General features: G+C 39.7%; 1 protein-coding gene across 1 annotated transcript; it reads left to right on the plus strand.

Moving 5' to 3' along the window:
* Nucleotides 1-1,534: 1,534 nt before the first annotated feature.
* Nucleotides 1,535-5,576, plus strand: LOC146567250 (transmembrane protein 236). Its single transcript, XM_085285954.1, has 4 exons — nt 1,535-1,932; nt 2,168-2,240; nt 2,930-3,053; nt 3,646-5,576. Exons 1-4 carry the CDS (start codon nt 1,661-1,663, stop codon nt 4,341-4,343), a joined length of 1,167 nt encoding a protein of 388 aa, XP_085142080.1. The 5' UTR covers nt 1,535-1,660; the 3' UTR covers nt 4,344-5,576.
* Nucleotides 5,577-16,435: the final 10,859 nt, after the last annotated feature.

The following is a 16,435-nucleotide window of genomic DNA, read 5'->3' on the forward strand; positions in this document are numbered from 1 at the left end:
TAGTGGTAATTAAAATGTGATCAGAAGTTAAAAACTGATGATGATTCATGTCATCATAACACACTGTTCACCCCTACATAACCCCTACATGAGTCTCAGTAACACTATTGGTATCGGCAACACTGGCCTTGTATTTACTTGGTATTACCAAAGTGTGGATACCAAAATTTGCAGTATCATACATTTGGCCTTGACTGACAGGCCACAGTTTCACCACATGTCAAGCACATTTTGACATACTCCAATGGGGCAAGTTGCCAAAACCAGCCCTGATTAGATAGCGACTGTATCTGCTATCTGCTATGTGAGCCTTGATCTTCAGGATTTTAAGAAAATCCTATACAAATGCAAATAAAAAACAGTTTTACTGACTTTGAGCTCTGGGGTCTGTACTTTCAGTCTAGTCTTTTCACAGTTTCTTTATTTATTGTTGATAATCAATAATTTGATGAAGTACTTAAATTATTAAGATACAACATTTTGAATCGTTTCAAATTTCGTTGGTATTGCACAGGACTGTAATTGCTTGGGAGTATACAGGTATCAGCCTGTACTGGACTGAGTTGTGCTCTCATGAAGGAACTGCTTCAGAAACCGCGTCGATGCAGAATCTAAAATTAGCTCTTCTAATGACACCACGTAGAAATGTGTGCAAACCGAAGACAGCACTGAATATAGTCCAGATTATCTAATCCTGATCCAGTTACTTGATCAAGTGTTCACACGTCTGAAGACAGCAATGGCACAATGTCCAGCTGTGTGGGTTTTGCAGACACAAGTCTAAACAATTCAGCAACATTTTTACTCCGTCGTCACTTTTATGCAGCGATATTGGTCTGTGGCATAGCAGATACTGTGGCTTGATGGCTTTAGAACCAAAGACAGATAAAATTACTTCATGAATGCTTTTGACTGGTAAAGTTCTAGCTGGGCTTTGGTGGGGAAAAAAGTCTCATGTCGCTTATTATTATGATGCAACAAATCATAATCAAGCGCCTGAATTTGATGAACAATAACATGTTGAACTGACAGCAATTTCAAAGCACGAATGCATTTGCAATTGTTACAAAACAGTGTGGATTCCAAAATTTTGCAGTTAGAACACTTTGCCACTAGATGGTGATATATAAGCATGAGAGGAGTCGATGTGTTTTTAGTGGTATCTTGTTTCTTGGGTTACAGCCAGTAGTCCTGGGATGCTGATTATACTGTGGGAGTAATTAACTTGTGTTTCTTATATTTGGAGAATTCCCAGGAAGAATACAAGGTACACATCATTAAAGCTGTGTGGACTGTGATGTGATAAGCCTGAAAAACACTGGCTGAGATGCTGTTTTTACCTCGGATTGCCCCAAAGCGATTGCTGTGTCACATGCATGTCCTTCAGGGTGTAAAGTTAGACGAACTTTGTTTGTACATTGTATCAAAAGAGAGCAAAGGGCCGGTCACATCACCGCCACGCCAAGGCACACAATGCCTAGTGCAGTGTAAGCAGTTGGGTGAGCAGAGAGCCAGGGCTGTGGTGTGTGGAAAATGCTAGTGGAGGCAGACAATGCAGAGGTCCGAGGCCTGACCAGCCCTCAGAGGGACAGGGGTCGCCTCACTGCGACAACAGCCCCTGTCTCCCTCCCTTCTTTTTCTTTTTGTGAGCTGCCACAGGATGGGCTCAGGGAGGACGGTGAAGTTTGCCCTGTGCGAGGTGCTGCAGTTTGCAGGCCTGTGCGTGCCACTCTTCATCGTCATGCAGAGGTTTGCTGTCATCGTTGCAAAGGTCAAAACATCAGCACAACCCCCCGGAGACGGCAGCACTGCCTACTGGTTGATCGTGGCCTCCTCTATTGCCTATGTGACCTCCACTGCCCTGCTGGTCTGGGTACCCCTGAAGTATATGGTCTTCATGAAGAAGAAATTTCTCATAGGGAGGAAGAAGTGGTGAGTTTCTCAGACATGAAGATTGAGAACTGGTCCGAGTTGTGTATGCTCAGCAGCTGGGATCCCAGTGCTGTCCTACGGGACCGAGACATGATCAGCTGGTTTGAGGCTGAACTGGCCTGTGACTGGTTTGGACAGAACTTGGCTGGTTAATACCAGGCTTTAGCAATTCCTGTCACTGACTTTAACTTCCTCCCTTGTTTTCTTTCTTGCCCTTTTTTTGTCTTTATATCAGGAGGCCAGTGACCCTTGTTTATGTGATCCTATCCACATTACCCTGCTTTGCCTTTCTCATTGCCAGCTCTGAGGTACAACACCCAACAGATTGTTTCTCACTGCTTTCATTTGTCATATCAGGTTTATCTCTGCTCTGATCATGAACTTTGACCTGTATGTTGCTATACTTGTAACATGACTCAACCTGTAATTGTAGATCCTTTGTAGTCATGTTGGGTGATTGTGTTTATACTCCAAAGAAGTTGCTATTAACTTAAACATATATCTATTACAACATTGTGTTTGGGAACATGGTGTATGACAGGATTCACAGTATCACTGAAACAAATGTGATGAGCTGTGAGAATCCTTATGGATCTCAGGAGAGGACTATCTAGCCTTATGGATAAGGAGCTACTGATAAGCAGCTTGGTTCCTCTTCCTGTCCATGCTGTCCTTGTCAAATCATGTCCACGAGGCACATTTTCACTTCCTAACTGGCTACAGCCCAGACCTTATTTGCCCTTTTTTGTGGCATTCTTTAAAGCTTAAGCAAACCTTTTGACCTTTGCTTATCTAGTGGCTTCAACATAAGAGCCATAAATTCTGCTAAGATGAGCAACTCGTCTGTTTAGGGCTGTGTCAAATGCCCTCGCTGCAAGTGACAAATCCCAAAATGTTTATTACCATTGAGGTGAACCAGTGGGCTCTGTAAAGATTAAAAGTGAGTAAATAATTACAGTACTCAGTCAGGCTAACAATTTTACGGTTGTTTATCCAGGTTCAGATAAATAACAACCTGAAACACGATACATTCACTGAGCTCCCCGTGTCACTAGTCCTCTTCTCGCTCATCTGCATTGACGTTGTGGAGAGGATACGACACTGCAGGCTGACCGGCCAGGGTGAGCGCAGCTCTCTCAACACATTACACAAATCACTCTTTGACTGCTGTAGATCCTGAACTTTCTGCTGCAGACTTGTATAGTAAAGTATGCTGGGTTTTGCATTGCAGGAGCTTGGAGGCAACTGCAAACACACTGTGAACATTTCTATACATCACTCGAGCAAAATGAAGAAATGAGCAGGATATTTCTTTGGACTGCTTCATTTCTCACTTATCCAAAATGAGGAAATGAGCAGGATATTTCTTTGGACTGCTTCATTTCTCACTTATCCAAAATGAGGAAATGAGCAGGATATATTTTTAAATTTTTCTGAATCTGACATGGCAGAAGTAGGGAAATATATTTTCTTAAAAACCACATGATAAAACAGTTCATATGAATTTCTTCAAAGCCCAAATCGTTTGAATGAGCGATCTCTTGATTTATTGCCTCTGTCTAAACAGCAGATTAATGTTTATATCTGTGAGCCACATTATTTGTCTGATAGCCTTCAGCTGTCTCTTTGTAAATCTGGGCCGACACCACTTGATGATAAACAGCTTAAGTAAATATAATCCAAGATATTGTGTTTTCTTTTTCTTCTCTCCAGCTAATGACACCGAAAGAGATGCTGACATCCCTTCCACTGTCCTCACACATGTGGAACAAGTAGCACCAGTAACACCTATCACTCCAGCTGTGCCAGGGCCAGCTGTGCACAGGCAAGGTGTGCCCACTCCTATGCAACCAGGAGCAAACCAGCTCAATGACAGGAGCCAGAACGGAGCAGGAGCTCGACCAGAGACCAATGGGACGCTACCGGGCATACCAGGTAACAATGGGAGGCCATATGGCATGTCTGGATTGAGTGAACCATCAGGAAGCACCACACCGTACCACATATCTCCCTATGCATACACTGGGCCTCTGAGATTCCTGTGCGCCACTGATGCCCGTGCAGACGTGTTTGTGGACAGCTTTATGTTCTGGATGGATACGGTGGAGATGGTGAGAGTGGCAGGACATCCTCTGGTCTACTACTCAGGCTGGGTGTTTCCCATCTATATCTTCAGCTACCTATCATGCTTGCGTGTGGTGGTCATGCCCCACAGCCCCCTGCTTTCCTCCCTAGGAGTAGCCCTGCAGGATTTACCCTTCTTCTTTGTGCGCGTTGGCCTCATTGCCTTCTTCGGCTTTGTTACGCCCATCCTCTATCTGATGAAGAACTTGTTGGTCTCGCTGGCCTTCATCTACTTCAACTTTATGACCAAGTTGAAGGTCTTCAACACAGAGAGGATGTTTTTTTGAGACCAGCATTGAAGGGCAAACAAGCTTTTCCTTATTTTCTGTCATATATACATTAAATACTGTCACGACAGTGGGTGCTCATTTTAAACAGCCAAATTTGTAGATGATGGCTTCAGACTGCTCTAAACACTCTGTTTCAGACAGCTTTATGTCTTCTATGGCTCTCCATGGCATTATAGAGAGTCCATATCACTTATATGGTCGTCTCAGGCACTTAGCTTTGCCTGTGAGCACAGAAGCCCCACCTACATGCTGTTTAAACCTTTGGTTTATAAAGGGCAGCCAATCAAAAGGAAACTGGCTAAACAAAGACTGAAATGAGATTTGTTTTTGAACCATGTGTCATGCACAGCTACTCAACTGCCTTAAAAGAGGTGGTTAAAGCAAAGGTTTGACACAAACACAGAATGTATTGATTCAGATGGTGGCTGCACCGGCACTTCTTAAAACGAGTCAAGTAATAGGTTAAGTACTAAAAGAACAAAAGGACTTCTCAAGTAGTTATTGCCAAGAGAGTTCATACCAGATGTTTACACCAAATAACAGGCCGAGCATTGAATATATGATGTTTTAGTGAGGAGTAGAAGAACAATATGTAATATGTTCATCAAATCTGGCATCACGCTAAATAAAAACCTGTTTAACTAGAAGACAATTATTGAAAAAGCTAAGAAAAAAATCTAGCTCAAATGTTCAAATTTATAAGACTGGGATTAATATATTGTAATTTTCAAGCATTTTTCTAGATTGTGATGCCACAGTGATTTTCTGTTATTACACCTAAGTTTTAATGGTACAAATGGCACTTAAACCCTGGTATTTTTTAAGATAACGTAATATTGAATAACTTACGAAAAAGTTCATTCTCAGACTTCATGATGGATTCACAATTCACAGCTGGTGCAGTCAAACCAAGTATGAATTTGTGCATGTGACAAAATGCATGATGGTAATTTTCACAGGCCAAAAGGGAGCTCTTAGGCAATGGAAACTACATGTCGAGTGACTGTTGTCATGTTATGTCCAAATATACTTTTTTTAAACCAAGAATGGCACTTTGGAAATGTACCTGTAATGTAATGATTTTTCTACAATCATAAAGTGCGGTGAATATGTAAAAGCATAAATTCATGTTGTTTATATTAGGTTGTTTTTTTGGCTAAGTTTCTATACAAAAAGAAAAACTGGTGTGAGATTGTGTCACTGATACATATATTTTGGTCAACTTAATAAAGAAACTCATAAAATATGTTGCAACTTTGACTTGTGAAATATTTTTTATGCAGACAAAATTCACTGGCACTGACCTCCCATGTATGTTTTTAGGAATTTAAAAAAAAACTCTGCTTAAATGTTTTTCCTTGTAATTCATCTGATCTTTTTCTAAATCCTCAAGAGCAGGGGTTTCCTGTTATTCTTCTGCAAAAACAACTTCATCACACACAAGAACAATGACAGGGCAGTCATTGTTCACTGAAACAATGACTACACTGAAAAGTGTAAAGTAAATTAATACAGCACTGACACAGCACTTTTGTGACAATTATCATTTTCTGAATAGACAAAGTTGCAGAACCAAAACAAATTAAATAAAGTAACACAAGACATTAACGTGAAAAAATACCAATAGCATACAGTAGGTACTATATTTTAATGACATAATGCCCACTGCAGTTTACACTCAGGTACTTGGACAATAGCAGGTTTTGTAATTTTGCTTCCAATCATTAGTATCGTGAGTTTTAACTCAACCAATCAAGATGTGACTACAGTGCACACATAAAGAAAAATAATGTAACATTTTTATTAAACCCTCTATTTGTTGTTTAGGGTTTAAATCCCATAACATATGTTTTCGTCTCTTATATCCACTCCTTTGATATTTCTATCTAGAAGATAGTAAGGACATTTACCCACTACACATATATGGGGCATATATTTGACTTTTTGTGTTCATCTTCCTAAAGTTGTAGTGGTATCGGGGTTAGCACCATTGCCTCACAACAAATGGGTTTGAAGCCACTGGCCACCTAGGTCCTTCCAAGATTGAATTCACTCACTGTTCCTGCAATCCGCATTGCAACCCACCTCCATTATATGCTCTTCACGCTACTTATAACTTACCGTGTAAGTTAATAAGTATTAACGGGAATTCTTGCAGTTTGAGGCCAAAGTGGCCATATTGTCCCTCATTTCCCTGAATAGGGAGCAGGATTTCCTCTTGTCATATAAGTATGCTGAAACATATCATCGCTGTACTGTTCACCCAAAGCCTCATGAGAAGTGCTATCCTGCAAAACCCATCACATCAGCAAAGTCCAACAAACCTCATTATACCCTTGTTTCCTCATATCTGTTCTGCCAAATCTTCTGACATATGAAAGATCTTCAAATTTAGTCTTGTATAACACAGTCTGTGTTTCTTTAACCATAATGCAATGGCTACTTCAGAACAGTTACAAAACAATGACAACGGCAATATCTTTACCCTTGAAAAATGTAATCTCTCTTTCTTTTCTTTTTTTTTTTTATAAACATTTAAACTTCTACCTGACCTTCAAAGTTGACTTTCATTTTCTTGATGAATGGAGAGATCAGTTTGTTTCCCTTCTTGCCTACCCTGCCAAAAAAGTCTGCAAAAAGCTTGTAGACCTTGCAGGCATTTGACCAGGTGTAAATGACATGATATTTTTCAGGGTGATTCAGAGGGGAAGGTACTGTGTCTCTGTGTTACCGTTCCTCCATGTCACACACCTTGGCACGTACCAGACCCCATCTCCCCTTGACTGGAAATTGGGAAATCTCTCTTACAGCCTCGTTTGCCACTAACAGCAAACCACACACTGAGAATAACGTTACCTTATTTAAAATTGCTGTGTCCCTTTGTGTCCTTCAAGACCTCTGCATCACTGCTGATATAGGCACTTCAGATTTTTTATTTTTTGGTGGATATTAGGCTTTTAAATGAATTTAAATATATCTATATATGATATACACTTCACCTTCACTGGGTGAAGATGCTGCTGGTCTTTGGCCTAAAAGACCAGGACCTGCCTTTAAACTGGGGCAAGTGCAATGAGAGAAATGTCATGATCTTCAAAGGTTCAGGACTTTGGAGTCACTGGAGGATACATGGGACTCAGGGTGACCACTGTTGAAAGGAATATCAAGGTAGAAATTGTGGGTGCAGCAACCTACAAAGGCTAAAATGTGCTTTAGCATTGAAGGGTGTCTTCATTTTTTACCATATTGTGCATAATTTCTTCATGCTTTAAATATTGTTGTTAAGTATTTGTGTTTGCAAAAGAAGAAAGATAATTCAGAAATTCTGATTATTAGTTAGTACCACAAGTACTGGCAGCACTAGTAGAACTGGCAGTGAAACAGCCCTGGAGTATGATGGAGCCACCGTGCCTGGCAGAGGATACTGTGACACAGTGTTCTTAGGTTTGAATATGGTTGGGACAGGCTCCAGCTCCCGTGCAATCCTGAATTGGATGAGTAGAAGAAAATGAATGTAACTCTGTAACTGAGTAGTTAATGAGCATTGCAGTCACCAGAGCACTGGCAACTTTTATGCACTTATGTGCCTCTGGATTTGATGCCCTGGGTTCTGTCGGCTTCCACTACACGGGTTGCTATAAACTTTCTCTGTTTTTCTGTTTTGTGTTTCTTTGTTCTGGGTGGATTTAAGGATAGCAGCATCCACTTTGTCAGTAATCAATGGATTGTGTTAATAAAAAACATAGAGATATATTTTCTTGTCTCTCAGAATGCTTTGAAATATCTTTGGTGATTTTATAATCCTTCTTCTAACATCTAGCTTTTATCATACATCTATTTTTGGTCTGTTGTGTGTTTCATGTCTTGACGTGGTTGTTTTTATAATATTAAGTCAAACAGACTATGTATATATGTGTTTATTTATGTATGTATGTATTTATCTGTCTTTTTCCGATATTAAATCTACAGTAAGGCCTTCAACTGTTCGTAAGTTAATGGTAAGTGTCATGCGGCGGCTGTGTGAAGGCAAGAGAGGACCTAAATGCACGGCTCTAGGGATGAACTCAAAGGCAGGTCTTTATTAACAGGAACATAAGAAGTCATACAAAAACTATACTGGGAGCAACTAAAGCTGAGGCGCTGGGAAGACACGGTAAATCCACACAACCTAGAGGGACGACGCAATACAGAACAAAGGGACACTCTGACATAAATACACAGAAGGTAACGAGGGAAGTGGGAACACACGGGGAACACAGCTGAAGACAATTACTCATGACTGAGCAGGGAGGACACGAAACTGAAAATACTGACACCAAGATGTGGACCTTAAACACAACACAGTACACAGAGATGAGCACAGAGAGAGAGAGGCAGAGAACAAGGATGAATACGAGGGGATGAGGAGAACACAGAACACAAAGGACGGGAACACGGTACCAGAACAAACACCACAATAAAAGCATGGACACAGGGGGAATCCAAATACCAAACCAAACAATCCAATGGACATAAGGAACAAAATACAAAACTACAGGAAAACTAAGAACACTGGGTCAAAATGACCCAGGACCATGACAGTAAGGGAGAGTTAATTGTAAGGTTAAGGTAGAATACTGTGCTACACAACAGCATAATCATGTCTGCAGTGAGTGGGAGATGCTCTGTATCTCATTGTACATGTGTATAGTGACAATAAAAGGTATTCTATTCTATAAGTCTTGCACCACCTCTCATTTCTTTATAATTTGCTAGGAAATGGGAAATAGGTGCCATGATCTACTTAAGGTACTTCAAAGTTATGGTGCCAGAAGGTAGACCTGATGTATTAGCTTGCAATTTGTGTGCTTATTGTTTTAGTTCCATTAGTTTGGTTCAGTTAGCTGTACTTATAAACGTCAGCATGGTAAACCAAGATGGTGACCATTAGCTTGTTAGCACTGCCACTGCTGTTTTCATTTGGCTTGAAATACTACATAATGGCAAAATTGCTGTTCACTTGGTTCTCTTTGTTTATATTTAGACTGATACAGAAGGACAGTACCACATCGGCATGATCGTGAATTTGGATGAATCATTTAGGTAAATATTAGAAAAAATACTGGCCATTCAGTAACAACTGCATGGGTGAGTCTAATACAGAGATAGTCTAAAACACATTGAACATTCACGGTACCAATACTTATTTTCATTAATCACAGACGTTAAAATGAAACGCATTATTGCTCAAGAATTTCAAGTGAATAGGGCCTGTGCTAAAGAGGTTTGGTTTTTTTTTAATTTGGTATGCCCCCAGAGCGTTCTCACTCCCGAGGCGTAACATGTCGACGTTTTGTCACGTCCCGCGGCGTTCCTGAGGAACGCGAAAGGAGACCTTCGGCGTTCTTTTTTTTTTTTTTTTTTTTTTTTTTTTTTTTTTAACTGTATGCGACATTACGTGATGGCAGAGCTTCAGTTCATCCTTTGTCATTTTTTTTTTTTTTTTTAATAAATAGGACAGGGGGAATGAATGAGAGAGAGAGGGGGAGAGAAAGAAAGAAAACCAAAGGGGAGAAGAGACGGTGAGAAGGGGGGGGGGGGGAAGAGAGAGAAAAAAAAACAAAAAAAAAAACTCCTGGGTCACCTGTATGGAGAAAAAAACAAACAAACAAACAAACAAAAACATGGTACGCGGTGGGTTATGGCTGGAATCCAGTGCAATGACGCTCCCGCGGTAATAGACGTTCCAGCCCTGTATTCCAGCCCTAAACCTAACCTTATCCCTAGCCCTAACCATAACCTTATTCCAGACCGTAACCAGGACTTTAATGATGTTAAATAGCGTGTTTCTAAGCGATTTGAAGAAAAAGAGCGAACATGTGTAGGTTCAGTCCAGACGGTTCTCATATTTCCTCTTTTTCCGAGGTCGTCATTTAGGAACAAGAGAAGGGGTTTTCCTCCACTTCAAGGACAGAGACTTAAATCTGTTCCAGTAAAACATTTTCTCATATCCATTTCCAGTAAGCGTCCCTTTGTAATTACAACAGAAAATCCCTAAACTTATTTTGTTTACACAGTGCTACAACTTTGTTGAGGGGACTCACAAAGACTGGCAGGGTTCCAGGTCATAAAAGCCAAAGAGGAAATTTGGTTCCAATCATCAGCAAGTTGAGCAAGGTGAGTAGTAGGAGCCGTGTTGTAATATACTTCTAATGTTAAAAAAAAGTATACTTTTCTCTGTCTGTAAAGATTACATTTAAAAATTATAAATTATTAGTTATTACTTCTACTTCTTTCATTTCTATATCAGACATTTGACACATACATATGAATATTAACATACTGAAAATAAACCAACTGTATATTGTGTACAGCAGTTATATTTTTGAATCTAATCCTAAAACTGAGTGCAATATTTGGCTGCAGGATTGCAGGATTACTTGGAGACTTGAAAAATGGGATACCGGAATGTGGATAGCTGTACGTCAAGGCACGGCTTCATCTGTAAAAGAAGTATTGGTGCCCGATGACAATGACAGTAATTTGAACCAAAAATGTCAAATTACAAATCTGTTGCCACCGATTTTCACTCCAGTTCTTGTGTAATTTGGCATACCTCGCTGTTTCCCTTCCTTAGGAATGACGTCCTCATGCCATCCTTCCACTAACACTATTTCTGATGAGGATTCACCGAACAGTGAATCAACAAAAGGGCCAGATGTCTCTCTCAAATCGTGTGTCTTTGCTGGATTTTCTACCTTTTTCTTAAGAATATGACTCTCAGATACTGTTCATCTGCTGTATACAAGGGTTTTTGGGTTTTTTTAGATCGACCACTTCTTCCTTTTTCCCATACTTGTCCAGTTTTTTCAATTTTTTTTAAAGAAACTCTTACACCATCCTGAGACAGGCCACTTTTTCAGCTTATAAGTCTTTGGAAATCACCTTGTTGGCACATTTGCCATTTTGAAATGTTATATTATCCCTGTGACATTGTTGTCTTTGGTTATTTTTCATACATTCAACCTAAGAAATTGGAACAATTATATGTTTTTTTGACAGGTTTCTGGTAATTTAAAGAACTGGTTCTTTGCTATATTGCCAGTTATTTGTAGACAACACTGTTCTTTTACAGTAAGTTTGGTGCCTTTTTCATGCTTTAATGACTCTTAGGTCAGTATTTAGTATTCCAAAATCAAACAAAAGCATACCTCTGAAAATGGTCAGGTACAAAGAGTGAACTGACAATGAGTGAAAAAGCAGGCAATGTCCAAAGAAAAACTTTGAAAGACCATCAGAAAGCCTGGAGAACTGTTACTCAAGACAACTTTTAACATGACAGGAAACTCTAGCAACTTGGTAACAAATATAAAGAAACAAGAGGTGGCTAAATGCTTTTGCACAGTACTATATTTATTGTGGCATTTCAAATTTAAGATATGTCACTGCTAAAACTGTACATTTTGCCTCCTTTGCACACATCATTACACCGCGTTCCAAATTATTATGCAAATGATATTTTTCTCTGTTTTTTTTAAATAGTCGATTCAAATGAGTCAGCATAATTTTTGTGTCATCCACCATTAGAGTATAATTCAAATGTTACTGATCAAAACTCCCAATGAACACAGTATCTTTTTCAAAAATAAAAAACTTAAAATGCACTGTTCCAAATTATTACGCACACAGAGTTTCAAAACATTTTATAGGTTGTGGAGAATTGAAAATGGTCATTTGTTGAATTTGCAGCATTAGTAGATCAATTTTACTGAAATCAAAAGCTATTTCAATCAAAAACATCTTAACAGGTCAAGTAGGACCCCTTATTTGATAGCAGTTTTACAATTCTTGCATCCATGGAACTTGTGAGTTTTTGGAAAGTTTCTTCTTGAATGTCTTTGCAGGATGCCAGAATAGCCTCCCAGAGCTGCTGTTTGGATGCGAACTGCCTCCCACCCTCATACTTTTTTGTTTGAGGAGGCTCCAAAGGTTCTCAGTAGGATTGAAGTCAGGGAAGAATGGGGGCCACACCACGAGTTCCTCTCCTTTTATGCGGATAGCAGCCAATGATGCAGAGGTGTTCCTTGTAGCATGAGATGGTGCATTGTCTTGCATGAAGATGGTTTTGTTGCAGAAGGCACAGTTCTTCTCTTTCTACAATGGAAGAGAGTGGTCAGTCAGAAACTCCACATACTTTGCAGAGGTCATTTTCACACCTTCAGCGACCCTAAAGAGGCCGACCAGCTTTCTCCCCGTGATTCCGGCTCAAAACATGACTCCACCACGTCCTTGCTGACGTTGCAGCCCTGTTGAGACATGGTGGCTGTCCACCAACCATCCACCACTGCATCCATCTAGACCATCCAGGGTTGCAATGCACTCATCAGTGAACAGGACTGTTTGAAAATTAGTCTTCATGTAGTTCTGGGCCCACTGCAGCCGTTTCTGCTTGTGAGCATTGGTTAGGGGTAGGGCTGAACGATTATGGAAAATAATCTAATTGCGATTTTTTGCCCCAATATTGCGATTGCGATGCGATATGCGATTATTTTTTAAGGTCTTTGTCTTCTGTATTATTAAACAAAGACAAGCAATACATCATATAGTATGGCCAATACTATATTACATTAATTTTAAACTGTTCTTTCCTGGAAGACAGACCTCTGTTATGATGACATGAGGTGATGCATGAATTGATGACTGACATTTTTATTTAACTTCTTCAATCACAACAGTATATTTGAACATACACAATAGTTTATTTTTAGCTTACAAACATCTGAGCATAAAGTGCTGACAAGGAACCCTGGTGTAAACATTAAAATGAAAGTCAGTACAATGTGCAGATTGCAGAAATATACATAAAAAAAATCAGTGGCTTTACCACACTCAGTTTTTCGACATCTGTGAACTACTAGACAGTCATTCAATTAAAAAATAATATTAAATAAATAAAACTAATAAATAAAAAATACACACATCTTACTGATCTCTGCAGTCAGTAACATTACACATAAAGTGCAAACATAATAGCAATTGTATAAACACACACACAAACACGCCTTTAAAGTTTAAAGGCGTGAAATTGGACGGTCTAGCCTTCTGATTAGCGTCACCGCTGTCTCGGTGGAGTTTAATAAACTCGGCCGTCTGCTTCTTGCTATCTAAAATATAACCAGACACTGGTGTAAATTCTCGACTGTCTCATACTTCTGTTTAATAAGTTTTCTGTTTGACGTTTAGTCAGCTGTGTGAAAACCAAGGAGGAACCCACCCGGGGGATTAATAAAGTTTTATTTTATCTAATCTAATAACTTTAATCTCAGCCAAACCGATTTACTCACGAACAAACAAAACACTGAAAAAGGCCCAACAATAACATTTTTAGGTTGTCTAAGTGACTTATATATTACGTTTAACCCGAGCAGCGAAACTCCGCGGTGATCTGAAAATGATGTGCCGGGAGTTGTGCCGTTCTCGGCCGCATCAGTAACCCTCGAGCTCCCGGCTAGCTGTCGAGCTGGTGGGTAGCAGACGCCTCTGAAAACGTCGAAGCACTTTTGCAAATATGGGATATCTTGATAAACCGAGCAGATATTTGATGTTTACACAACTACTTTCTCGCCTGAAAATATGTTAAAAGTTCATTTTGTGACCCAGAAAGATTAGTATGAGTAATTTTAAAACTTAGTAGCGGCCGCCATTGCTGGAAACTGGAGTTTGGCTGGGCCGCGCTATGAATTCTGGGATATGGTAGTAATTTGGACAGCCTTCGGCGCGTCGCTGTGACGTAATCGGTCTACAAATGCGGCCTCAGGAGGATGCAGCCCATGAATTTGGACATGTCCAGAGTATAATCGCAGCCTTTGCGGTTAGAAAATTGCACTTGATCATGTCGCGATATTATCGCAAATGCGATATATCGTTCAGCCCTAGTTAGGGGTGGCCAAATATAAGGTTTATGCACAACTGCAAGTCTCTGGAGGATCCTACACCTTGATGTTTGCAAATCTCCAGAGGCACCAGCAGCTTCAAATATGTGTTTGCTGCTTTGTAATGGCCTTTTAGCAACTGTTATCTTAATCAGATGTATTTGTCCGGCAGAAACCTTCATCATTGTGCTTTATCTGCACGAACCCATGTGTGCTCTGACTCAGCCACAAATCTCTTACATTATGGTGATCACGCTTAAGTTTTTGTGAAATAGCTAAGGTTTTCATTACGTGTCCAAGGCATTCAACTATTTCACGCTTTTCAGCAACAAAGAGATACTCTTTCCTTCCTATATTGCTTGAAAATGGTGGTTTGCTTAATAATGTGGAACATCCTTCTTTAGTAGTTTTTCCTTTAAATGGGCTCACCTGGCAAACTAATGATCATAGGTGTCCGAGATTGATTTCAGTGATACAAAGAGTCCTGAGACACAATTCCATCCATGGGTTTAATTGAAAAACAACTTATTTAATCTTTATGACACTTAACTGTCATAGTGCTATAAAAATATTATATATTCATATTTTTTTCCACTTTAAATTAGCCAATCTTTTAAAACTACTTCTCCCTGAAATATTCATATCAAGTTTTAATTATATTTCGGGGGTTTTAACCCTTTTAATCGCAGTTTAATTACATGAGCGCACCGTTTTTTTTAGCCCCAAAAAACAAAAAAACTAAATATTTTCCATAAAAAACATTTGAAGTAATATTTCACTTTTATTATAATTAGGCCTTTGGATGGTCCAAAGATTCGCACCAACATTCGTTTTGATCCAGCATTATTTTTAATGCAGGGGCAAATTAAAGGCAGCACGGTGGCACGGTGGTTAGCACTGTTGCCGCACAGCAAGAAGGTCCTGAGTTCAATTCCACCATCAGGCCGGGGTCTTTCTGTGTGGAGTTTTCATGTTCTCCCCGTGTTTGCGTGGGTTCTCTCCGGGTACTCCGGCTTCCTCCCACCGTCCAAAGACATGCAGCTTGTGGGGATAGGTTAATTGGATAATCCAAATTGCCACTAGGTGTGAATGTGAGTGTGAATGGTTGTCTGTCCCTGTGTGTTAGCCCTGCGACAGACTGGCGACCTGTCCAGGGTGTACCCTGCCTCTCGCCCTATGACAGCTGGGATAGGCTCCAGCGCCCCCCGCGACCCTGAAAAGGATAAGCGGAAGCGAATGGATGGATGGGCAAATTAAAAAAAAAAAAACTCACGTCCATCGCCCTAGGGACCGTTTTCTGCCACGCCCCAAAAAGTGCTATAAAAAGATTATATATTCATATTTTTTTCCACTTTAAATTAGCCAATCTTTTAAAACTACTTCTCCCTGAAATATTCATATCAAGTTTTAATTATATTTCGGGGGTTTTAACCCTTTTAATCGCAGTTTAATTACATGTTTTTTTTAGCCCCAAAAAACAAAAAAACTAAAAATTTTCCATAAAATACATTTGAAGTAATATTTGATTATTGTTATAATTAAGCCTTTAGATGGGTCAAAGATTGGCTCCAACATTCGTTTTGATCCAGCATTATTTTTTTGCAGAACTATAGTAAATTATAATAAAACGGTATACTATGTTTTTAGTTTTCACATACTAAGTGCTTATTACCTCGTTGTTTTCTAAAATAAACTTACAAAAATATGTTAATAACAATACAAGATCACTTTGAACCAGAAAAACATTTATTTGAGAAGGATGAACATGAGCGGTTATGTTGGGAATCGAGGAAGAATATGATTTCCGCTGCCTCCAGCCGGCTGCTTGAAGCGGTCTGCTTACAGCGGTCTGCAGCGGTGGGTCCCGGTGTCGTTCCGCGGTGACTCTTCCGGGCCAGTTTGTTTCCCCAGTGTCGGGAGCACAGGCTGGGATCTAAATCACGCACAAACAGTATTCCACAATTTTTATTTTTAGTTACAAACACTTCTTTTTATGACGTTTTACGCCTGAAACGTTGGAGGGCTTAGTTCTTTATACAGAAAAGTTACAGCAGGATATAAATAATTATCAGGCAAAATATCCTTCGTTCATTGCAATAATCCTGTCCGAACGTGAGAATAGTCAACATAAAATGTTTTCTTACCCTCAAATCGAATAATAAACAAACCAACAACAAA

The sequence above is a fragment of the Mchenga conophoros genome, linkage group LG9 (assembly GCF_057382185.1).
Source record: "Mchenga conophoros isolate Kocher_MC1m ecotype Shallow Benthic linkage group LG9, M_conophoros_male_GT1.1, whole genome shotgun sequence".
NCBI classification, from domain to species: domain Eukaryota; kingdom Metazoa; phylum Chordata; class Actinopteri; order Cichliformes; family Cichlidae; genus Mchenga; species Mchenga conophoros.

Excerpts from the sequence above, each read along its gene's own strand:
- LOC146567250 (XM_085285954.1), top strand. The coding sequence starts at position 1,661 with ATGGGCTCAGGGAGGACGGTGAAGTTTGCCCTGTGCGAGGTGCTGCAG. Across the intron at positions 1,933-2,167 it reads CTCATAGGGAGGAAGAAGTG|GAGGCCAGTGACCCTTGTTT; the intron begins GTGAGTTTCTCA and ends TCTTTATATCAG. Across the intron at positions 2,241-2,929 it reads TTCTCATTGCCAGCTCTGAG|GTTCAGATAAATAACAACCT; the intron begins GTACAACACCCA and ends TTGTTTATCCAG.